Below are 24,515 nucleotides of genomic sequence, written 5' to 3' on the forward strand. Positions count from 1 at the left end.
CGTCGCCCCGGTGACGGGGCAGAGCGGCCCAGCCGAGGGAGGCGGCGGGCGAGCCCGGGGCTCGGCGGCACCGCCCGGCTGGCTCCTCCCGCAGCGCCCCGGTGAGTCGGGGGACGGCGGCGAGTCCCCCTCAGCGGGGCTGGTGAGCGTCCGTGCCCCGGGGGCTGGGCCTCCTTGGGGTCCTCCCAGCATGGAGGAGGTGCTGGGTTGGGCTGGAGCGGGAGCAGCCTGCGGTCCGTCCCCGGAGAGGGCGGCTGCTGCCGGCCCCCAGCGTGGGTCGGGGGGTTGGGGTTGCTGTGTGGTTGACTCGCGTGTGTGGGGAGCTGCCCCGCTGCGGTGCTGGGCTTGGGGAGCGGCAGCGCCGCGTGGGTGGGAGCCTGCGGGGACAGGGACCCTGCCTGCTGTGGCTTCGGTAGGGTAGAGCCGGGCCTTGGCGGCCGGAGAGGTCCGCGGTTAATAAGAGGAGGTGAAGTTTTATTTAGGAGAACCGGGGTGAAACTCGCAGGCCGGGCGGTGCCGACTTTCATAGCTTGAGTGAGCGGCAGGAGCGCCGTGCTCACCTTGGCGCTGTGAGCCTGTGTTGGGGAAGGTACGTACCTGCGCACTCTTGGGAGGTGACTGAATGTCATCAGGTGGAACTAAAATGGAAACAAACATTTGTTTCCGCTCTCAAGACTGAGAGGGGAATCTCATTAATGCACATAATTATCTCAGAGGCAGGTGCCAAGAGGATGGTGCTGGACTCTTCTGAGTGGTGCCCAGTGACAGGTTGAGGAGCAGTGGCCATAAACTGAAACACAGGGAGTTCCACCTCAACACAAGGAAGAACTTCTTTACACTGAGGGGGGCAGAGCACTGGAACAGGCTGCCCAGGGAGGTCACGGAGTCTCCCTCTCTGGAGACATTCCAAACCCACCTGCATGTGCTCTAGGTGACCCTGCCTTGGCAGGGGGTCTGGATTAGACGATCTCCAGAAGTCCCTTCCAACCGTAATGATTCTGTGTTTTATTGAAACTTATGGTGGTGCAGATGCTGAAAGATGAGTGGTCCATGTTCCTTTGGGACACTGCCCGAGGCTGGAGACTTGAAGGGCCAGCAGCACTGAAACCATTGTTGTCCTGAAACTTGCTGTACTGCGTTGTGGGAAGGGGTTTCATGGGGGTAGGAAGAGGTAGCCTTGCTGGCATGGTGGAAATGTCCTGAAAAGGTTGCTGTGAATCATTTTGGTTTGAAACCAAAGCTAGTTTACAACAAAACAGGGGAAAATACTTAGAGCAAACTGGAGTTCTCAATTTGATATACCCCATCCTGAATGCGTAATACAAACAAGTGAAAAAATATATTAGATTTTTAAAAGGAGTTTAAAAAAGTTAAGGTGGTCTATTTCAAAGTACAAGTACTTATTGTCAATGTTGTTGACTTCTTTCTTGCAACTGAGAGTCATGCTTTTAAATAACTGCTGGCCTTTGATTAGAGTAATGGATTTGAGGTTAATCTCAAGAACTGGGTCCACCTGTCGTGGGACCTGTTTTCTGGCAACTTTAGTAATATACAGTCACTACCAAGAAGGTTCTTGTTGCAAGATTTGTTTGTTGTTTTGTGGTTGGATTTAGTTTTGGGTTTGGTTTTTTTTTTTTTACTTTTAAAATTTGTGTCAGCATACATTCTGTGCTGTACAACACTGCCAGTTCTGATCATTGAGAACAGTACTGTGCTACGCAAACAGTTTTGGTGATTTCATCAGTTACTGTAAACAGGTTGGTAACATTGGTTGTGGGTGTTCTGCTTCTCTGTGTGCGAGGTCTTTATTGGCTCATACATCCTAGTTTCTATTTATTTGAGAGTAGTTTGTTTAGGATGCAAATGTAGAACTCTTGGTAAAGCATAGTATTTGTACACAAGAAATGTAGGTGGCTTGCTGCTATTCATTACATTTTGAAATGTAATTCAGACATCTAAAATAACATAAAATTGCTGCTAATGCTTAAAACACCAGTAATATATTGAAAGTGAAGATTTGCTTCTTCAGTTATCTAGTACTTGTTCAGATTTGCTAAATTTACGCAAATTATAGATTCTGTCAAGCTATTGTATTTTGTCCTCTATTTGTCCCTGGCTTTAATCTTTCCTTAATCCTGTGTAAAGAGATTATGCACAGTATGTCGTTAAGAGTATCAAACAAGCTGTTTAGACTGGGATTTCTCTTGTTTGTTTGGTAGCTGACTATTATGACAATTTTACATTTTAGAGCTTCGCATCACTGAGGAAATAATATCATATAAGCATTAGTATGGAAAAGGCCACCTCAGAGGCTTGTTTTAACCAGAAAAGCTAGACTGCGTCCTTGCTTCTCCTCAGGTCAGTACAAAAGAGAGAACTAAACTGCAGATTAGAAAAAGAAGATGCAGAGAGACCACCGAGAAAAAATTGCACACCTTTTTGAGCTGGGTATGGGTGGTGTAAAGTACAAAGTATGGAGAAGTCTGTTGTAGAGAAACATGAATCTCCAGAGTATTTCTGTTCTAAATCATCATGCTCTGTAATTCCAGTACATGTCAGTGTGGGGTAGGTGTGATGGTACACAGACATTGTTACCAGGGTGTGTGGTTTTCACGCCTTGTTTTGTGCATTTCCATTGAGTGGATTTGACACTTCCATTTGATTACTGAAGGAATGTGCTGACTTTTCTGTACTTTACTTGATCAGATGTTTACGTACCCTAAAAATTAAAGTATACAGCAGAAAAGAAATAAGGCAATACAATATATTACATAATAGACAAAATGCATAATTGGGTCTGTGAAGTGTTGAATTACACAGAACTTCTGGAGGGAAGGAACACTTTATGTGAGGTTGTTTTGACTGCACATGCCAAAATATTAGAATTGGACAAAAGGAATAATTGTGAAAGCATGTGATTAATATATACTCCAAAGAAAATTCCTTTGAAAGCTGATAGGATTTACGCACCAATATTAGAGGATTTAAAGGTCAAAACTCGAGTTTTGTGTCTAGTTCTTGTTCTGTTTATTGCAAATACTAGTTTTCCTCATGTTGTTTTTGGTCCACTTTGTTAGAGAGCAAAACGTTGAGCATGAAATGCATGCAAATTCTCCAGATTTTTATGTAACTCTAGGAATTCAAGATGGGACCATCTGTGGCAGGTATTGCTGAATTCCCTCAAAAAACCCCAAACCTTAAACAATGTACAATGATATTTATTGAAACAGAAACACAGGCACCTAAAACGTGTTACATATGATATGCCTATGTACACCTATACACAAAACACATACACAGTTTATCACTACTGACACTTTAGATGTGATGCCGTGTTTTAAAATGGCTATAAGAACGCCCTCAGAAAGTTTTCGTGTTGTTTTGGTTTTTTTAATATATACATAAAGCTAACAATTGACAACTTTCAAAATATGTATGCAGAATGTGTCTTAACTTGGAATAAACACTCTTGATCATCTGCTTATTACAGGAGTTAACAAACAGCCTTGTTGTAAAAAGGCATTACTGATGGTGTTAAAGACTAGAGTGCATGCAGGCATTTTGGGGAATAAGATAAAAAGCTGAACTCTGAGGAAAACAATTGGTTTAAATATATGAAAGTCCAATTTAAAATCTAGTCATAATTTGAGATGTCTATGTCACTTTTTGTTAAATCTGGTTTTTAGCTTTGTTTCAGAATACACTATTAACCAGAAATCTTATTTTACTATAGCTGTGGCTTTAGGGGAGGGGAGGTATAGATGGTTGTGGATAAAAACTTCTTTATAATTTTCCCTGACAAACTGATGTTTGTCTGGTGCAGAGATTATAAATTGGTATGTCCACTACGCCACTTGCTACTGGCATATTGACAGGTGATGTGAGACTCTTTCCTGGCAACAGAAGCAACAGGGAGTAACACCCTGTGTTACGACTTCTTTGAGGAAGCAGCCTTTCAACTAAAAACATCTTAGAAACATTGGTCTGTTGTCCAGGCAGATGTTTCCTTTACACAGCAGGCTAGTCTACTTGAGAGGCCAGCTTTATTGCTGAATTTTACCAGGCCTTTAAATCTCAGGCCTGAGTCTTGTTATGAGCTGAATTTGAGTTTCCTAATCTGTTTGGACAGACTGTAGCTAATTCTGGCATAAGGATAAAGACTACAGAGTTGCATGCTGAATTCTCCATCTCCTATAAAGGTAGACTGACAGTGTGTTCCCATTGAGTCAAGTTTTATTTTGTATTTTCAGACAGCAGAGGCAAAAGGTAGAGGTAAATGCTGTTATTCAGTTAACATTCAGTGGTTTGTTTGTGTAGTAGCATTTGGGTTACAGTGAGTAAAACAGTTGTTAGTTTTCCCTTGTTGTTAGTTTTTCCAGATAAATAAGTTGGTGACTCTTGTGAGTTAATGTAAGTATTTAACATCAGGCAACTGGCCTTCATCTGAAGCACTGGTGAAAGACAGTGTTCTGTGTAATAGAAGCTGGGGTTCAGATTCAAATTAACATTTACATGGATTCAAATATGATGATTCAACATTGTTCAGTATGGATTCTTCTCCAAATGACAATTTAATCTTCCATACCAGTACATGTAAGCTCTGTGCTTCTCTCTGCAGGCCTTGTAAAACTGAAGAATAAACGTAACTCTTCAGCCATTACTGTGCCTAAGAATTATGTGAACTTCAGAGCAAGACGTCCATGTACATTTATAACAAATCAGTTTATGTGGGTGAAGAATGCAGTGGTTAACTTGCTGCTTCACCTCCCTTCCTCACTAACTTTTACGCATAGAAAGCCTGCTTGCATTACCAATCCAAAACACAGTGTTTCGACCCCAAGTTTGCCATGGCACCCTGTGCAAAATTTGTGTTCTTATGTTTTCCAGAACTTCAACTGTGCCTTTGTTATAGTTCAGGAAGCTGCTGCTGTTGGCAAATTCAGAGTAAGGAGTTCCATCAGAATACACCAGCTTTAAAAACACTTCTCTGGTTCTAGGGAATCATGACAGTAACCTTGATTCTCCAATCTCTGCTTACTCTAACCCTAATTGTACAGTAGGCACCTTTTGTGGTTTGAAAGATTGAAAGGAACTAATTACATTTAAGTCTTCTATTTAAAGAGCACATACAGATCTGGAGGGTTTGATACAAATAGTAGAGTGTCTCTTTCCTAAAATACTGTATAAGTAAGTCTTTTTCTTTTCTTTTTTTTTTTTTTAAGGGTCTGTGTGAGAATGACCATGTTCTTCTGTTTCCCATGCTTCCTAACTGGATCTCAATGTAGCTATAGTTTGGAAGAGAGCAGTAAATATCCTGCTCAGTTATGAGAAACATTCACCAACGCAAAACAGTCTGGAAGAAAATTTCTCTTAAGAAAATCAAAGAGCACAGAACCCTTTGATAAAACAGAAGACATTTAGAGTTTTATAAGCTTTTGGCTGTCTGAGTCTTAAAAAAAATGAACCGTTACACAATTATGAAACAACTGGGTGATGGCACCTATGGCAGCGTGTTGATGGGGAAGAGCAATGAGTCAGGAGAACTTGTGGCTATCAAAAGGTATGTAGCATCTCACTTCAGTAAAGGTGCTTGCAAAATCTTAAAGATTTTCACTTCTGACTTTATTGTTGTCTTCCATTTGAGTAGAAAAGAAAAATGTCCCTTTTAAAAAAGAAATTAACATAACAAAATCTTTTTTTTTTTAGTTGAGATGTTTAACAAAGTGATTGTGAGTCAGATTTCAGGTAACTGATCAGTAGAGAGACACATCAGTTTAAGTTACTGATTTACATAGGCTTGTAAAATTGCATGCTGCTTTTGTTCAGTTTGAACATGCTTCCTACTAAAAATGTTAGGTCAGTACCAAAAGAGAAGCAAAAGTGAATGTGATTAATTAGGGAGTCTATTTATATGAATTGTAGGAATAGCAATCTTAACAGGTAGATTTGAAATTCCATCCCAGCCCCCCAAATGTTTGTAAGTACTCCATTAAGTTTCACATGTTGCTACAGTGATAAATAACAGTAACAATCTGGTCAGGTAAATAAAGGCTGTCTCCTTGGATCTAGTGAAGTTGTGTTCTGTGAAATCAAGAGCATTGTCATACTTGCCTTAAAAGATTATTACGAAACAAGAAAAATTCTACTCAAGGAGTGGGGAAGTTCCCCTTGTATTCCTAGAGAACTGCAAGCAGGATATAAAGTGTAAGTTGAAATACCAGAAATTGTATCTTGCTGAGACTCTTTTATCTCATTTATGCATTTACGGCAGTAAGATAATTGTAATATAATTGATTGACTTTTTCTTTAAGAATTTCTGAGTATTTTGGGTTTCTCCATATCTTGCTGGTACTGTTACTGAAGTTAAAATGAATCTAAGCTAAAGAAAGAATCTCCAGTGGATTATTTTAATTATCTTTAGCAAAAGGAACAACATTTTGTGGAAAGTGGTTTTCATTCTCGTGATTTCAGGATTTGTAATTCTATTGTGTGATTTTTACGTTTGGGACTTGAGAGGGGACAGTTTTGCTTAAAGATAGTTTTATTTTAAATGAAAGTCTTGGGTTTAAATTTCTTCACTTTAGGTGCTAGAACTTTACAGAAACACAGCAATGACATTCACAACTTCATTCCAAGATCTGGGCAACACCAAATACCCACATTTGGATTTATGCAGGACTTACAAATAAATATATTACACTGTTATGTATAACAATTAGTTTAGAGGCTATGATGTTGCTTGAAAAAAAAAGGAACCCTTTTTTTTTGAAATTAGTATCTTGGAACAGATTTTTAAAATGATCGAGTCAGCTGTTTAATTAAAATAGTAAGCAATCCAGATATTTTGCAGATTTCAAAAATATAATTTTTTATTTCCCTAGAATATGCAACTTATGCATAAGGATGTGATTTTCCATATTATATGTGCAGTGTCATTGTTGCTTACTTTCTTATTAAAAGCATAATTCAAATGATACAAAGGGGTTTTATGTCCCTTTTCCTTTGGAGTAACATGGTCTCTGGTTGTACTCTAAAAATTTGTTTCAGTGTTTGATGGTTAATCACTGTAAATTTCTAGCAATTCTAAGCGTTGAGTTTGTTTTTATTTATATTGCTGATGGCTATGCTAGAATTTTTAAATTGAGTTCAAAATATAGATAATGCTAGCCTTAGAAAATATCGTTTGGGTTTTCTTTTTCTAAAAGCACTCTGCACTGTTAACTGAAAATACTTTATCTTGGACTTTATTTCAGAATGAAAAGAAAGTTCTATTCATGGGATGAATGTATGAATTTGAGAGAAGTGAAGGTAAAGTGGTGAACATACCACGTTTAAAAATAAGTGTCTGGTTGGGCTTGATGAAGGAAAAGGGCAGCTGCCATGTCCAAGCATAAGGCCAAACTCTGTGAACTCTTTAAATGGTGACAGATTTCACAAAACCATGGGCTGCTGGCACTCCTAGAGGTCCTGCTGATTTGTGGAATATCCCACTATTCTGAAGCAGTGGCCATGTCTCATAGCCAAGCCTCTTGTCTTTGAGAAAGAGAAAGAAATTGATTTTGTATGTGTGTATTTCTGTGGTTTACCATCCTCCTCTTCCATTTTAGTTCCAGATTTCTAGCTGTGTATCCATTCCTTGTATTTGGGGTATCTGTAGAAAGCACTGGGAGTTTTGGCTAACCAAGTGATAGAATAACACTTGAAATCCTGGGCTTAAATTCCAAATCGTTCCATGTTTTGGGCATCTGATTTTCTGTACATACAAAACTCTCTACTAAAGATTTAACTTATTGGAGATTCACACAAGTCAGTATGTCCAAAAAGAACATCTGTAAGAGAATCCTTCTTCGTGAAAGTTTCATGCCAAAAAGAAAAAAAAAAAAAAAAAAGAATGCAGGGTTTTCTAATTCAGTTCAGTGATCAAGAGCTCTTACAGCTTCAGATTTGCCTTTCATTGTAGGGAATTAGGTTTTGGTGCTAATCCTTACTCCAGCTCTGAGGTAATCTCTAGAAATAGGCTTGAACTACTATTAATGTAGTTAATTTTTACTTTGAAATTTATTCCAACTGCTGTGTTGTTATTCTTTAAAACAGATTGCAAGATAAATTATGGGGTATCACATGAATATGTTGTGTGGATTCTGTGCTAGAAACTTACATGTTAAAAATTTAGTGCTGGTAAGGAATGAAGGTCACTGTGGGGTTATCTGAAGCCGTATTTTGCTCTGTTGCAGTCTCTGAAGAAGCTAAACCATGCCAATGTAATAAAATTGAAGGAAGTCATACGAGAAAATGACCACCTTTACTTTGTATTTGAATACATGAAGGAAAATCTTTATCAGCTAATGAAGGATAGGTATGTCTTTTTTTCACAGAAAAAGTAGTGTGCTATAATGCTTTATTTAATGATTCTCATTCTACCTTGAAGAAGACATTGCAATTTCTGGTTTTGGCTCTTCTTGCAGCCCTATTGATGTGAACAGGAGTTGCTGCATCTGCTTATGTGAGAGTAGAATTCTGCATTGCTCTGTTACAACACTGCATATTGTAATGCTTTTGGAAATAAGTTCAATCAATTGTTAACAGGAGAGTTTGCATGCCATGAGAGAAATTCCAAAGAGTTGTGTTTTGGTTTTTTTTCTTTTCTTCAATAGCCTTCACTTTAACGTATGAAGGATTGTGTGAACACTGTGCTATTTTTGCTCACAGGTTTGGCTTAAGGTAGGGATGGTGCATGCATGCATGCTTGTAAGAGCAGCCTACATATAGGCTAACCCTGATGTTGCAATCTTGGACAAACAGTACATAGCAAGGCTTAGAAGGGGGACTTTGAAATAGGACCTGCCTTTTCAATAACATTTTCCTTTGCTGAATTGTTTTGCCTTCAATGCGTATTTCCTTCAGACTTTGTCGTACACTTGTATCTCCTAATGTGCCAAGCTCTTGGGTTGACATCCTGAGATAGCTGCTGGTGACATTAGCACAGTGTTAATCTGCAGCTGAGCAGCATTGCTCTTATCAGGGTTCTCTTAAGGGCACCACTGGGTAATGCACCTACTAGTGCTGCACTGTGCCATCTCTGCCTTGTTACACTACTGTACATTCCACGTTCACCTGGTCAAGCGCACTGCTGGCCAGCCAGCTTCTACAGAGAGACAGCACCATGAACCTCCTAGCAGAGAAGTTCTGCTGCTGCACTTAAAATGGGTGGGATTAAGGCCCCAGTAGAGTTTTGAAATGAGAGTTACATCTTTCTTGCTTTGACTTAATGGGTCTGTTTTCATGTGTTCACAATGTGTTATGCAAAATAAAGAAACGTGTGTTCTGAAGATACATTATTTTTCTTAATTATATAAAGTTGTTACCCTGTTTCTTCACAGAAACAAGTTTTTCCCCGAGTCAGTCATCAGAAACATGATGTATCAGATATTGCAAGGGCTGGCTTTCATCCACAAACATGGTAGGTTTCCTACTAGAGTTTAACTGTACAGCACTTTTTTAGAAAATAAGATTGTGCACAGAAATAACTTGAATAAAATAACCCAGCAAGGGCTATTAATCATCTCTAATAAATCGTGGTTACCTGTTTCAAGTGTGGTGCAATTTTAAACTGTGCCTGAAGTTACTCTTTGTTTTCCTATAACTGGATTTTCCTCTTTCATTTGGAAAGCATTGGATGTTGTTCATTCATACACTGTTCAGTAGTTCTTTCTACTTTAGTCAGAAGATGTATAGACAAACTGAAGAAACTTGTATGCTGTGCTATACTAAACACTTCTGCTTCCTCAAAAAGATCTAATCGAGAAGCATTGATACATCAATACTCTTGTGTTGAGATACTGTGACTAATATGATACTCTACTCTTAGTGAACATAACTTGTTCACTAACAAATTCAAACAATATCCTTATCAAATATAACCTGGATTTAAATAGCTTAATAAGTGGGATGTTGCTAGGAATTACAGGCACAGTCTCAACAAGAGGTGAGGTGTGCTCACAAGAACAAAAAGTTTCAGTGTTTGCAAAACTCCTAATCCTCATGTTTAATATCTGTCTGTGAACTGTATTCTAAAATACTGGTAGCAAACTCTTTTGCCTTTAAAAAGGTAGCAATTTACTCTCATGCTCAACTGCAATTTTTATTTCATAGTTGTTCTTCACGTCACATTGGTATACTTAAAACTTTCCAGAGACAATAAAATACTAGCTGAAAATAAAATAAGAAACAGTGTTCCTAGTGAGGTTTGATTTGCTTTCAGTGTACCCTGAAGAGGCCTGTCGATGAATTAAATGAATAATTAATTCTGTTCAGTATTATCAAATACCCAGAAATTGACATTTTCTTGTCCTTCTGATCAGGATCATATACTGTTCTCTGATTGTTAGCATCCTCTTTTCCTACCTCATTTCTCTGTGAGATAAATGAGAATATTAGATTTTAAGAAAAACTTCCAATTTTAAGTTACAATATTAATATTTTGATTTGATCATAAGTGTATAAGGGAATAACAGGTATAATAAATTTGAACATTTTTATTTCATTGTAATAATTTCAGCCAATTTCTTACAATTATTTTCAATTTATGCATGCAGAAATTCAGTGCTTTATTCTAGCAAGTGGAATTCAATCAAATTAATGTATAACATAACAAATTGTGTGTTCCAATTAAACAGTAGAATTAATTTGCTTGGTGACTTAACCACTGCCTACGTATAGAGGTCCTCAAGCCAACAGCAAGCCTTGAAGAAGCTTTATGTGCCTGCATTACTAATATTAGTATTTCTGAGCAGGATTTGGATATCCTTTGTTGTCACAATGATAAATAACTAGTTAAAAATCATTCAAGGAATTCTATGAATCAAGTAAACGTGTCAGATGCTCAATTTTCCACTATCCAAAACTGAAAAAGCAGTTGTAGTTTTTGCAGAAGATCTCATTGTGAGACTGGTTTTTCATTTGATGTTGCTGCACTAGCCAATTAATTTTCCTTAGTGTGCTAATGACGGTTTACCTTTGTTAATTTAAGAACACTTGGTGTAATAATCACTGGAGGGAAAATGTGTGTAGTTGTTGGAGGAAGGTTGCAATTATTTTATGTTGAATTTATTAAAAAAAAACCAATTAGGAAAGAAAGAAAAAAGACTGAAAACCACTATACTATTCCAAAACATCCCAAAGTAAATACTGGATTACTCCTATTAGAAGTGCTGCTTAAGAAGTGATTCTGTGATAATTTGCCATTCTTTTCTGTTTGATCTTCTACAGGATTTTTTCATAGGGATATGAAGCCTGAAAACCTTCTCTGTAGTGGACCAGAACTTGTGAAAATAGCAGATTTTGGGTTGGCTAGAGAACTAAGATCTCAGCCACCTTACACAGATTATGTTTCTACCAGGTGGTAAGTATATCAAGAATTTAATACATTAGCTTAACTAATAACCTTCCTGTGACCATTTTAATTTATCTGTTATTTCCTTCCATCCTCACAGGTACCGTGCTCCTGAAGTTTTGCTGAGATCATCTGTCTACAGCTCACCTATTGATATATGGGCAGTTGGCAGCATAATGGCTGAGTTGTACACACTCAGACCTCTTTTCCCAGGCACAAGTGAAGTAGATGAAATCTTCAAAATTTGCCAAGTACTAGGGACTCCAAAGAAGGTCAGACTTAAAAAACCTCACACAATTGTATTACAAAGAAAATTAAATCAAATTATTACAAAATATTCAATGTTATCTTTCAGAACATAGGTATTAACTTATTGTTTCAATAGGTTTCCTGCAGACTTACCGTTTTCTCAACTGTATTTCTTTTCAGTTTCCATTAAGGCATGTAATGCTAGTCTTCTCTTGCATATTGGCATCTGTTGAATATCATACCGTTTTGTGTTGCCTTGCTCTCCTCTGATGAAAGCCAGATAAAATTGTTTAATTTAGTTTTTTAAAGCTATTCATAATGGAAGGCAAATCAGAAGTCTCCTAGGATTTAATTTGCCAGAGCCAATTTGCTTTCCCTTCCCGGAAGTGTAATTCTTCTGTGTTGGCACCCAGAATTTGGAACTTGTAAAAGTTACCATAAATAAGACAAATTATGCTTTTCTTATTTTTAAAGCATAAAAGAAACATTTCATCTCAAACACAGATGTCTCATAAATATTATTAGCAATAAGAAGTAATGGAGGGAAAATGTGCAATATTTTAGAGAGAAAACAATTATTTGCAGTTATTTTGTGGATGAGCTAAATACTGTTTAAAATTTCAAGGAAGGTTTGGGTGGTGCATATAAAAATGGATGCAATTATATTTACTTCAGTTTAAAAGTTGTTTTAGCAAGTGGAGGGAAGAACATGCAAGAAATGAATAAGGTTACCTTTGAAATTTTGAATGAACTGAAAAAAAAAGACCATATGCAGTTAAATATTTTTGGAGACTGAAGTAAGAAATGGCAGATGTTTGTCAGTATTTTATGGATGCAAATAGAGATTGGTGGAATAACTGACCAAACACAGTCCATTTAGATCTGAAAAACCTAAGGGTGGAGAGAGAAACATCAGTTTCATTAGTGTTCTTACTGATACAAAATTTAGTATAGTTCTTGTCCAGTAAAGGAGCTGTTACCAATAGAGAAGTAAGGAACAGAAAACTTAAAACAGAAATAGATTAAGCTTAGCTAGGAACACGCAGAGCTCGAAGTGGTGGGAAAATATCCAAGAGAACATACTGAGAAACAGGTGCAAACTCATGGCAGAGCAGAGAGGAAAAGGTCAGGTGGAGAGTTATAGATATGTTGTGGAAGTGAAAATTGAGTCTAGAGGACTTAGTGAAAATTGGTATGATGTGTAAAACAGTGCTTGCCATGACACAGTTGTGCCTCAGGAATAATGTGCAAGAGGAGCAGTATTTTAAGACTTGAGTTTTCAGATGCAGATGTGAGCTTTTTTAAGCAGATTGCATGTCTAGGACAGTAAGAGGAACATTTTGATGTATATGAAGAGTATCTGAAAGACAGCACCGTGCTGGCTTCTGGAACATTTTCACTGTACAGCATAAACAAGCTCTGAAGAGCAGGCAGATCAGAGAGAGGTTTTCACTGTGTGCAGTAGCAGAGCAGCACTGAGCTGACTGCTGTGTTTTTTCCTCTAACCTTACAAGGAACTAACAGAAGCAAATCCTGACTGTTTAGAGTCTGTCATTCCCTGACTAGAAAGCTTATTGCTTGGGAAAGCAGGGAGCATTACCAGCTGAGTATTCCAGAGAAAACTGTAACCTCCACTAAAGAACTTAAGAGTTAAGGGCATTGTAAGTCAGCCCTCTAGGATCAGGAAACTGTAATTAATTACTTTGTACCCATCATCTGCTGGACAGACTTGGGAATTTTCTCTCCTTGCAACAATGCTAAGGCATTCTTCAGGGAGATTGCTGTGTAAGAGGAGTACTTAAATACCATTATAGGAATTATCACAACAAATAAATCATTTGTTACAAGTACTTACATTCTGAAAAATGTAAGCAGTTATTTTAATAGTCTGATTTTGCAGATAGATTTAAAAATACTATTTTTTCAGTCATGCATTTTCATTTATTCTGTTATCCTGCAATAATGAATTACAGGAATTATGCCCAGAAGCTATCTTCATTCCAGTTTACCTTCCTGTGCTTAAGTCCATAACAACACACCAATGACTTTTGTGAATCTGGGTGTTTTAAATAGTGGCAGGCAACTATTTTGTTTTATTTTATAAATTAAGTTTCTTTCTTTATTTTAATAAATAAATTAAATTGCACTATTCAGATATTGGCAGTGGTGGTGCACTTGGAGTATGTGAATTTAATGAAAAAATTGATGACAATCTCAATAGGAGAGATTAATGAAATGCATTTTCTTTAGATGAGGGTTGGCAATGACACTTTTAAGTTATTCCAAATTAATTTTCTTTTTATAAATATAAATGTATTTTTGCTCTTGTATTGTTTTTACTTTATCCCTGTGCTTCACCAGTTCAACACGCAGTCCTTGGTACTTTGTTGTGAACTGTTCCTTTATCACTATTTCTAGCAGACAGAATGCCACCAAACTCAATAAAGAAGGACAGTGCAGTGAAGTCTTTCTCCATTAATTTAAATGAACAAACTATTCTCTGAGGTAGAATAGGAAGTTGCTTGAAATCTTGAGACTTTTTTTAACCAGATGTGATTTACAATTGTATTTGAGGTTTTATTGTTACCATGGACTGTGCTAACATAGCTAAAACTGTTCTGCATAAAAATATGAGTAATAGCTATCGTGGTACCTTAAGACCAAATTGTATCAAATCAGTCCAGTTTGTCCTGTAGCAGTGTAATAAGCTTGGTGGATAGAGGAAGAGCACTGATATCATACCTTGTCTTCAGTAAGGTTTCTGATGCTGTCCCTCATCAGCATAGTTATATACAAACTGCATGATAAGAGCATACCAGTTTGGAAAGACTTACACAGAGAGTAAGCTTCACTGGCTGTTATTCAAAAGATGAATTGAATAGAACTTGAGTGGTTCTGCATCTGATGAAGTTTTTAAAGTTGTATCGAAGGCCATCTGGTGGAGTAGATTTTGCTACTTAAGCTAGTAGATGGCAGGCTGAGAAGGATTATGTTAGAAAACAAGATTAGAATTTAGAGGGGGGTTTTTTTATGTATAGAAGTAGAGATGCAGCTTTAAAGAAATGTTTTCAGTAGTGATCAGAGTGCTGTACTTAGGCAGGAATAATCAGCTACATAAATAGCTGTGGGTAACCATCCAGCTAACACATCTGTAGGAAAGGCCTTAGGAGCTATTTAGTTTGTTGTATGTCTAAAGACAAATACCATACCAGTGTGTGGAGAAAGGAGTATTGCTCATTAACATATGAACTAATCTTTCTGTTTCACTTGCTATATTATATCCAGTTTAGAGTTTTCCTTTTTAAGAGAGAAAAATCAGAGTCTAGGGAAGAAATAAAACTTTAAAAGCCTAGACCCTAGGAACTGTTTGGGTTTCTTTAGCCTGTGCAAAAAAAGACTGGAAGAAAGGAAAACAAATACACCTTCCAATGTATAAAAAGGCCACTCTAGAGGGAAGAATCAAATACTCCTTCTTGGTGTCTATGGATGATAGGACACTCAACAGTGGTCTTTTATTTTCATATGAGAAACCTCCATTTTTCTAATCTTGAGGAGATTACTCTCTGGATAGTCTGTATACAGTGGTTGTGGATTGCCAGAAACTGGAAGCTTTTTGAGACTAACACCTGTTGGGAAGGGACAATGGCATGGACTAAATGATCTCTTGAGGTCTTTGATAGTCCTTTAGTTCTATATTCCAAGAATGCAGTTATCAAGCAACAAAGGACTTCAGGGTTTACTTTTGGAAAGTTAAACACTTTAAAAAAAAGTTCTTATCTGGCGGTCATGGTTTTTTAATGTTGCAATACTGTCTAGATGTAACTTAAACATTGACTGTCCTAATGGTGGGATCAGTGCTATATTGTATAGGCTGCATCATGGTTATACAACCATGGCATGGTGGATGGAAGGGCCTCACCTCTGCTATTTCCATAAAGAGGGTGTGTTGAAGTTAGCTGTTGGGCTCATTTCTGTGGCAGATGGGATGCTCAGTACCATTCCTGGTACTGCTGCACTCCTGTCTCCTTCAAATAGATGTGTCCAAGTGTGTTATTCATGGTGATGACTCCACCTTTAGCTACAGGAGACCTCAGGAGGACTGCCATTGGAGACTGATGCTGCATTCACTGGTGTTGTAATAATTGTCATAGAAAACAGGAATGCTTGTTTTCAACTATATAGGAAGGAGCTGTGCACACCAAGCACAACTACAACTGCATTAAATTTTATCTAAGTACCTCTCCGTTCTTTTTTGGTGCTGATTTTTCTTTCCTTTGAAACAGAGTGACTGGACAGAAGGATACCACCTTGCTTCTGCCATGAATTTCCGTTTCCCACAATGTGTCCCTATAAGCCTAAAAACTCTCATCCCAAATGCAAGCAATGAAGCAATACATCTTATGAGTGACATGCTGAACTGGAATCCAAAGAAGAGACCTACAGCAAGTCAGGTCTGAGTACATGAATGATTAAGTATAAGACTGAATTTTATTGCATTGTTAAAAAATTGTAGATACAGAAACCAATTGATTACCATAATAGTGATGGCCACAAATGTCTCCTCATTTTGAACACTTTGGTGGGAATGAGACTAAGTGGTGAGAAGAGAAAGTTCTAAACCTGGCTCAGCAGACATCAGAAACTCTTCAGTTATTTCTGCAATGCTGTCTTCTATATTGGCATATCTTAAAACTCTCTCTGTACAGGACAGAGAAATAGCTGAGGTGCAAGTGTTTCAATTGTATCTATCAGACACTTCTGCCACTTCTGTTTTCCTCCCCATCTGTACAAAGGGAGGTACTGAAAACTTCGAAAGCCTTGCTTTTTGTAAAGCCACAGATAGAATGCAGTATGGAAGAGCTAAGGACTATTTTTACTTGGAATGTGAATTGTACGAAGTTACATGGAAAGAACTCTATGAAGAACATACCAATAGGCCACAAAGGTCACAATTTTTCTCCGAGTTAATTTTCAAAAAACATATTTCAAGGACTGAAGATGGTTACATTCTGTGCAGGTTTTTTTTATTATTCATACCTAATGTAATCCTATTTAGAAGGTATAAAAGAGGATACAATTGGGAAAGAAAGGACATATTGCAAGTTATTCTAGGTGGATGTAATGGAAGTGATTCAGAAACATTTAGCAGATGGTACCAAACAGAGCAACCATTTCTCTCCTCTTTATAAAGCATGTCTATTGTACAGTGATGGACATCTGTCTGTAGTCCAGTACTATGTACCTCTACACAAAATACTGTATGGTGCTTTACAAAACAAATAACTAGCTTTTAACCAAGTGAGTAATTGAGGAAGCAGCTGCAGCAGTTGTGTAATCCACAGTCAGATGGAAGAGTTTAATGCATATACATGGCAATGTGTTCAAAGGCAGCGATTCTTGAGTGCAGCTGAGGCAAAACATGTCTTTGAGAACTAACAAAGAGTGGGATCCTACCCAGAAGGATTAGCAGAGTGTGTTGTTTTGATATAGGAGGAGATGAGTTACTAAGGTGTGTCCATGCTCTACATCTAGCAGAGGATATGGAAAGGTCAGAGGAAAAGGATCAAATAAACATCTGCCTTAAGACAGACACTGTATTTTCTTAATAAACACTATGAAGGCACAGCAAGCACAATGTATTTTAAAGAAAAGCAAAAGCAGGTGATAAGAAAAATGGGGGAGAAACCTTGCTCATTAACATCCTCTAATTGTAGAACCCAGACATGGCAATCATCTCACTTCTGGTGTTTTTGATGTTGTTGGTTTTGTTCTGGTTTTAATTAAAAACCTCAAGCCTACTCTTTGAGTTGCCAAAGCACGGTCAGCAGGGGAAACATATAATAAGGCATGTGGTCAAGATAGTGGGGACTACTTCTTTTAAAATTGAATTTTTTTACTGCATAAATATAGAATGGTGTTGGATGTATAATGCACCTCAAAACACAGACTCCACCTAGCAATAAAGAAGGGAACAAAAGGGTATGACTGCTGTCATATGTACAAATGGATCAATATTACTAAGTTCTGTGATGGGAAGAGTTTGAAATACAGAACTGCTAGTTCTCAATATAGACTTTATGTATGATCTCGTTCTGCATCCATCTTTCATTTGTGCTGAAAAGCTTGCTCAAATGTTTCAGAAACCTACTTTGATCCTTGATGAGGTTACCGAAGTCAAATTTTTGAAGTAAAGTTAGTGTGTTTATATCTTCTTCTGCAGGCTTTGAAGTACCCTTACTTTCAAGTTGGCCAAATTTTAGGACCTCCTCCACAGTATCTGGAGAAACAGACTCCTGTTAAACCGGTTCAGCCAACAGAGCCAAAGCCATCTTTACCTAAACTGGAAGCTAAGCCAGAACCTCTGTCTTCACCTGATTTATCTGACAAAACACAGCCACAGCCTCTGCCAAAGGTTAACCACCAGCCCCTCCAGCAAATTCAGTTGCCTCAGAACACAGCTAACCAGCAAGTACCAAAGCAGCAGCAGCCACAGGCACAACCACTTTTTCCAATTATCAATAAAAACTCATCGCCTGTAAGTTGTCTTCAATAACTACATAGATGGTTTTATTACAAGTTCTTTGTTTATTCAGCCAGGTGATGCCTTGAAAATTGTTATGTTTTATTAGAGGAGATACAGATAGATAACTAGGGACTAATTGAGGATGTAACTGCCTGCTTATTAAAATTTTATAGCAAGTTAGAAGAATAGATTGCTTGTAATAACATTCATTTATAATAGCCCTCACTGACATGCTTATGCAGTAATGGAGTTGAAACAGCTGTCACTTACTGACCTTTGAGAAACAATTCACAACAATACTGTCAGTACACAATAGAGAAGTGGAAAGGGAGAACTTCACTTGCCTCATGCAGGAGAATATCCAAAAATATCCCGTTTCTAACCTTGTAAGAATTTAGCAATTAAGATTTTTAGGAAGATGACTACTAAACTTTGGTTTGTAACTTCTGTTTTGCTTTTGACTTGTACTCACTGAACTGCAGTACAAAGTATGTTAAAAATAATAGGTATTCAGAGAATACTGGAAAGCAAATGATAGTCAGATGGAAGGACAGTTTTGAAATTTAGTAATTTCATTGGAACAGAATGTTAAAGAAAAGGCCTGACCGGTTTCTTTCATTTGCTGTATTTACTTTGGGGGCACAGCAGTGTTCTGCACCACTGTGCTCTATTTCTTGACAGTTCATCTACCACTGTTTAGAGCATGAGTTCAGCAAGATGCCAGTAATAGGGGTTGAGCACTGAACTAGGTTTGCAAACAGAATGTTAATCTCACTGCTTCGGGTAGACTTGAGCAATTTAAGGATAACAGTCCAAAAGAACTACACTCCAAATACATGCTGGCATTATTATTATGTTTTGTGCTTAAAGTCATAATGAGACTATGACCAAAACAGATAGATACAACACACTGGGAAAAATTCTCTCAAAATCTGTAAGCAGTAGTCAGGAGTTATACTAGATACAAAGTATAAAATTTTAGAATTGAAGTGCTTCTTTTTATTATTATTATTTTAACTTTTTTTTTTTTTAAATTTAAAATAGAAACAAGCAGCTAGTGGCCCTCTGAATGGTGTACTAGGTCCTAAAACCTGCAGAAGACGGTGGGGTCAGACTTTGGTAAAGGCTATGGATAGCTGGGATGACTTGGATGACCCTGAATTTGGAATGTCATGTTCAAAGAAGCCTAGCATTGCACTGTCAAAAGAAAAGAAAAACAAGGAATTTCTTTTTAGGTAAGTCCTACAATTATAAAATCACAGTTTCTTTTAGTAAACAGTATCCATAAGTAGATTTATAGGTTGATTAAGACAAGTCTATAAAAATTCAAGTCACCAAAATTCTGCAAGAATGCCAAGAGTTGTATGAGCAGATCAGCTTTGGGTGTGTTGCTATAGTGGCGGTAATCTCCATACAGAATCAAGTTTATTTTCAGGTACTATATGGTTCAGGTGTTTGTTGTGTATTTAAGAACCTGTTTCACTAAAATTTGGCATACTGACATCATTTCCTTTGTGGGTTAAGTGGTACTGTGTTCTGCCATTTTGCCACATTTGCTTTAATTCCATAGTGTTAGATACATTTCTTTCTTCAAATCCCAGGTCAGGCTCTCGTGAGGTGTTATGTTTGACTGTTACTTTGTGGAAACAGACTCTACTGATAGAAGTAGGATAAGTGAAGAGCACTGTATTCTTCAGGCTAAGGTCAGCTTGTGATATTCTGGGCTGGACTTGTTGGTCACATGGTTTGAAAATTTTGATTTTTCAGTGTGCCAGAACCAAAAGCTTCATGCTGTATCCAGCCAGGAGGGGAAAACAAAACAGTTCTGATGAGAAATGATTCCGAAAGATCAAATACATCAGCAAAAGATTACTATATAAACCAATCAAGATATCTGCCTGGTAAGGTTAAAAGTCAATACATGTAGAAAATACAAGCTGTGCACAATCCACATACAGTACATTTGAGCTTTAGATTTCTCACTGGATAATTTTATTGTTCATAACATGGCTAAATTTTCAAATTTTGGACTAAATGCCTTTCCCAGAACAAACCTCATCACAATTGATGCAGCAGTTCCTGGCTATGTAAACATGGCAGGACCCCAACCAACATTGCTTGTACACCATAAAAGTTCACAGGCCCTCTTATGACCAGTAACATAAAAAATCCTCAGTAATATAAAGCCAGCATCTCTTGGGTTACTAGGAATATATCCTGATTAACCCATAAGGAGGTGTATGTGAGGACTAAAGAAATTACATATATTTTTTTCATCAGGAACCATAGTGGTAGGATTAAGAGTAATGGATTCAAATTGCAAGAGGGGAAATTTAGAAAATATATACAGAAGAAATCCTTTACTATGAGAGTGGTGAGGCACTGGACAGGTTGTCCAGAGAAACTGTGGATGCCCCATCCCTGGCAGTGTTCAAGGCCAGGTTGGGTGGGGCCTTGAGCAACCCAGTCTAGTGGAAGGTGTCCCTGCCCATGGCAGGGGAGTTGGAATTAGATGATCTTTAAGGTCTCTTTCAACCCAAACCATTCTGTGATTCTATGATTTTATATCATGCATATTTACCAATTTTGCAGTGTCAGCATGTTTGGGGTTTTCTGAACATAAGTTCTGATAAACACAGTCCCCTTCCTTGTACAAAGCGTTTAGAAATATCCAGCCACTGGCATTGGTAGGAATTCCCACACTCACTTCCTTTCCTAAGGTAGTCATCTTTCTTTAGAAATAGATATCTTAGTCCAAATCTGGGTGATTTTATCAGGAAAATAACATGATATTATGTAATTACTGGGATTTAGAATGGAAAGAAGGAGAAAGCAAAAAGAATGTTTCCTTTAGTTAGTATTCTGAATATATTCTATAATCGAATTATTTTCTTGGTGTCTCATTTAGTATCTTCTATTTGTTACCATGGTGGTTTGTACAATTACAGTAATCATATAATGACTTCTGTAATCCACATGTGAGAATTTAGGTGGCTCACAAAGGAATTCCCCATTGTCGGGGAAGTTGTTTTGTTACAACATATGATTAATTTGTCAGGAATTCATTAGGGTAGTGGTGACTTCTGAATATGAAATCACTTCTTGAATGTTAAATAGGATGCCCAGAGACTCTACAGTTCAAGTCCAAAAGAAAAGAAAATTACAAAGGGCGAGGAACTTCCCTATCTAAAGGTAACACAAATGGAAGGGTCATGTGTATTTCTTACCTTTTTTTAAGCACAATTCGAATGTCTCTGTGGTTTTCAATGAGAAAGGCGTAGATGTAAAAAATAATTAATTTCGACATGTAAGGGAATAATAGGTCCAAAGAACATAGTTGTTATTTATCCCTATTACTTAAGTTCTGCACCCAGTAGATCTGGGAGGTGCTTTCATGTGTTGTAATCCCATTAACTCTTGTAATGCTTGTAACATGCTGAAGTAACAAGAACATCTTTGTCCTACTTTTTAACTTAACCCTTGAAGAAATAGTTTATTTTCAGCCTTGGGAACCCCAGGTTTTGATAGGTATTTTTAATTTGTGTGTTCCTTTTTTTACAGACAAAAATATCAATTATGAGATTATAGTTTTATAGAAACCAAGTAACTCTACTGAAACATCTTTTTAAATTCCTTTTCAAAGCATGAAGAGAATTGTTCTTAAATCAGTGTCACTGGTTTTCATGGTTCAGCTTAAAAATCTAATCAATGGACATGGTTAATTTACAGTTATGGTGTTTTACATCATAAGACAAAAAATTCAGTGTTGGTTTTCTGTTCTAGAAATGTCATTTATTGGTTGAATTATGTTTGAAATTTGGTATTTATAACATTTTCCTTTATTTGTTTTCTAAGGTGTAAACCCGAAGACTGTCTCTTTAGCAGCAGTCAATAAAGAAGGATCACACAGAACCTGGAACAACCAGTTGTTTTCTAAATCACTGGCAAATGCTGGGGGAGGATTGACTTACAGCAGAAATACTACAGGTAAAAGTGTAATTGTAAATGGTCACATTATATCTTCTTGTACTTTATTTAATTACTTTAGTTAAGGCCATCTGGTTTAACTTAAGCAGTTTAGCTTAGATTCCAGGCTCTCTTTTTTTCTTGTTTTAGTGAAAGACTCTTAAAATAACAACTTTTTCATATGTGAACTTACGTATTTTGCTTTCAAAACATTAGGAAGGTGCAGACCAACCCCTACCTATAAAGTTCTGTCAAGATAAATTTTGTATATAATCCACTGAGACCATTATTTTACTATATTTAAGCAAGTAGTTTCACCTCATTACTACCTGCTCCCTGTGCCATGGAACACTATCAAACAGCAGTGTCACCCATGAAAACAAAGTGGTGGGTGATGTACTCATGTAATAGAAGTGCTGCCTAATATTTTAGACATGTCTTTTATCAATTTTGGCCTTGTCCTAAAGCCTTTGCTGCAAGAAAAGTCTCCTTATTTCCAGGAAAGAACTTTCAGTGAGACTATATTTTGTGAAGAACACTATTATCAGCATCTTATAGAGTGAGTGCCAACACTAGTTAAACACTTCATCTAAGATTTCACTGAGGAAAGCATCAGACTCCGGACTGAAATCTGTCTGTTCACCACCAAGCCCTGTACTTCAGGTACACTGTCCCTGTTACAGGAGGTTACCTTGTTAACAACTCTGCAGCCATTGTCCAGCTAGCACGAGTCACTCTCCAACACTTACTTGCCAATATACCTCCCAGCTTTACATGCTTGTACAGCAAGAACTTCAGAAGGTTTGCTTACATGCAGATGCTGCACCCCTTTTTAACAGAACTTTAGTAGCCATTCTGCAGTGTCAACAAACCTGATTTTCCCCTCTGAAGGTCAGGTGAGCTGAAGTTGTTCATCTGAATTAACGTGCAAGATTTTAGAAAGTGGAAAAATAACAGCACCTACCAGAATTTTTTGTGGAATAGAAGAGGTTTTTTAAAGCTGTCATCATGTGTATCATTTTTGTTTTCTGAAATAGAGCATCCATCTGCCTCAGAAGTAATTTATTGATAAATAAGCTTGCAAGGGAATCAGGCACAGAAAGGCAAACATCTGCTTCCAAATGTTTTCACTGATAGTCTAGACATCTACTTACTGAACTGCACTAAAGATAAAATTAAGATGAATACTAATGGTAGAAATCCTGCATTTGTCTTACTACCAAGAATTTAGAGAAACAAAGCACTAAAACTGATTAATTTTTATATTTGAAAATACTTGGCATTATTTCTATCAGTATCTTAAATTGCATGTGATGTTTTATATACTGGGGAGACAGCAACATTTAAGACAGACACACATGAAACCAGGATAGATGGATCATGGAAATACAATACATGTAATTTATAACTTTTCTCTTTTCATATTGAAAATCTGAAAGTTGACACTGCTGTGTTTAAATAACTATGTATAGTTTATTTAAGTGGGTTTTGGTTTTTTTCCATCAGCCACAATATTGCTCTCAGGCAAAATAAGATAAGAGCAAATAGCTACAAGTGCTTTATTTATGAAGGATTGTAAGTTTATGATCAGTCAACTTTGCAGATATGACCAAGTCCTTGAAATTGTAAATGGAGTGTGATTGCATTGTTGGTAAGTCATATTGGTAGTCCATAATTAGAATGGACTTTGTAGAGTAACTTTTTGGAGTAACATTTCCTGCTTAAGAAAACAAGAATAAGACATTGTAGTTACTAATGTGTCAGATATTCATTCTTGCTTGCTTATTTTCCCTCCTCATTTCTTTTGCATCACCTAGATTGGTTCTTCATACCCTTTTTCTAAAGGTCTGTCCTTCCATCTTTTTCTTCCTTTAATTTTCCTTGTCTACAGATGAGAACTTAATTATACCTATTGAAAAGCTATCATGCAAAGAAAGGTTGAACGAAAAATTAGAGGATCCAAAAGGTAATTTATAGCAGTTACGGCCTGGTTCTTTGTACATTTCCTACTTAAGTTTTACAGTTTCTTGTAAAAAAATCACACTTATAATGCAAGTTCCTGATGATTGTATATTTCCATTTTCAGTTGCAATCTTTTTTGTCAAACCTTGCTCTCTTCATTATGGCTTCTTCGGGATTCTTGGAACTTACTGTGCTTTAAAAGGCAGATAATACTTTAGTAGCCTAATTATAATCCACAGCAGGTCACTGGATAATGGTGAAGAAGTGATCCTAATGCAGCACGTGCATCTCCCCTCAGGGATGAATTGTTCACGACAGTACTCAGGACTTGCACCATTTCCTACATTTGGATTCCCTACTTGTTACACTGATCTTACAGTGCTGTGGTTGCACAGGTTTTGGTGGAGTTACCTTACAGTAAAA

The 24,515-nt window shown here is 37.3% G+C and overlaps 1 protein-coding gene across 8 annotated transcripts in view; it reads left to right on the forward strand.

The window, feature by feature from the left end:
• MAK (male germ cell associated kinase) overlaps positions 1-24,515 on the forward strand; it is a 30,692-nt gene continuing 6,177 nt past the window's right edge. The window contains exons 1-15 of one of the 8 annotated variants that reach the window (XM_039549027.1): positions 9-101; positions 2,249-2,358; positions 5,223-5,560; positions 7,254-7,308; positions 8,235-8,356; positions 9,381-9,460; positions 11,269-11,401; positions 11,493-11,664; positions 15,925-16,092; positions 17,862-18,176; positions 19,209-19,399; positions 19,932-20,065; positions 21,282-21,356; positions 22,020-22,151; positions 24,022-24,096. In XM_039549027.1, coding sequence (XP_039404961.1) covers positions 5,460-5,560; positions 7,254-7,308; positions 8,235-8,356; positions 9,381-9,460; positions 11,269-11,401; positions 11,493-11,664; positions 15,925-16,092; positions 17,862-18,176; positions 19,209-19,399; positions 19,932-20,065; positions 21,282-21,356; positions 22,020-22,151; positions 24,022-24,096 — 1,753 coding nt within the window. In that variant the 5' untranslated portion in view covers positions 9-101; positions 2,249-2,358; positions 5,223-5,459. Of the gene's footprint in view, positions 143-2,248; positions 2,359-5,222; positions 5,561-5,932; positions 6,205-7,253; positions 7,309-8,234; positions 8,357-9,380; positions 9,461-11,268; positions 11,402-11,492; positions 11,665-15,924; positions 16,093-17,861; positions 18,177-19,208; positions 19,400-19,931; positions 20,066-21,281; positions 21,357-22,019; positions 22,152-24,021; positions 24,097-24,515 lie in introns of those variants that run through there. The other 7 variants (XM_039549026.1, XM_039549029.1, XM_039549028.1 and 4 more) reach the window with 7 other exon arrangements.

The sequence above is a fragment of the Corvus cornix genome, chromosome 2 (assembly GCF_000738735.6).
Source record: "Corvus cornix cornix isolate S_Up_H32 chromosome 2, ASM73873v5, whole genome shotgun sequence".
In the NCBI taxonomy this organism is placed as follows: domain Eukaryota; kingdom Metazoa; phylum Chordata; class Aves; order Passeriformes; family Corvidae; genus Corvus; species Corvus cornix.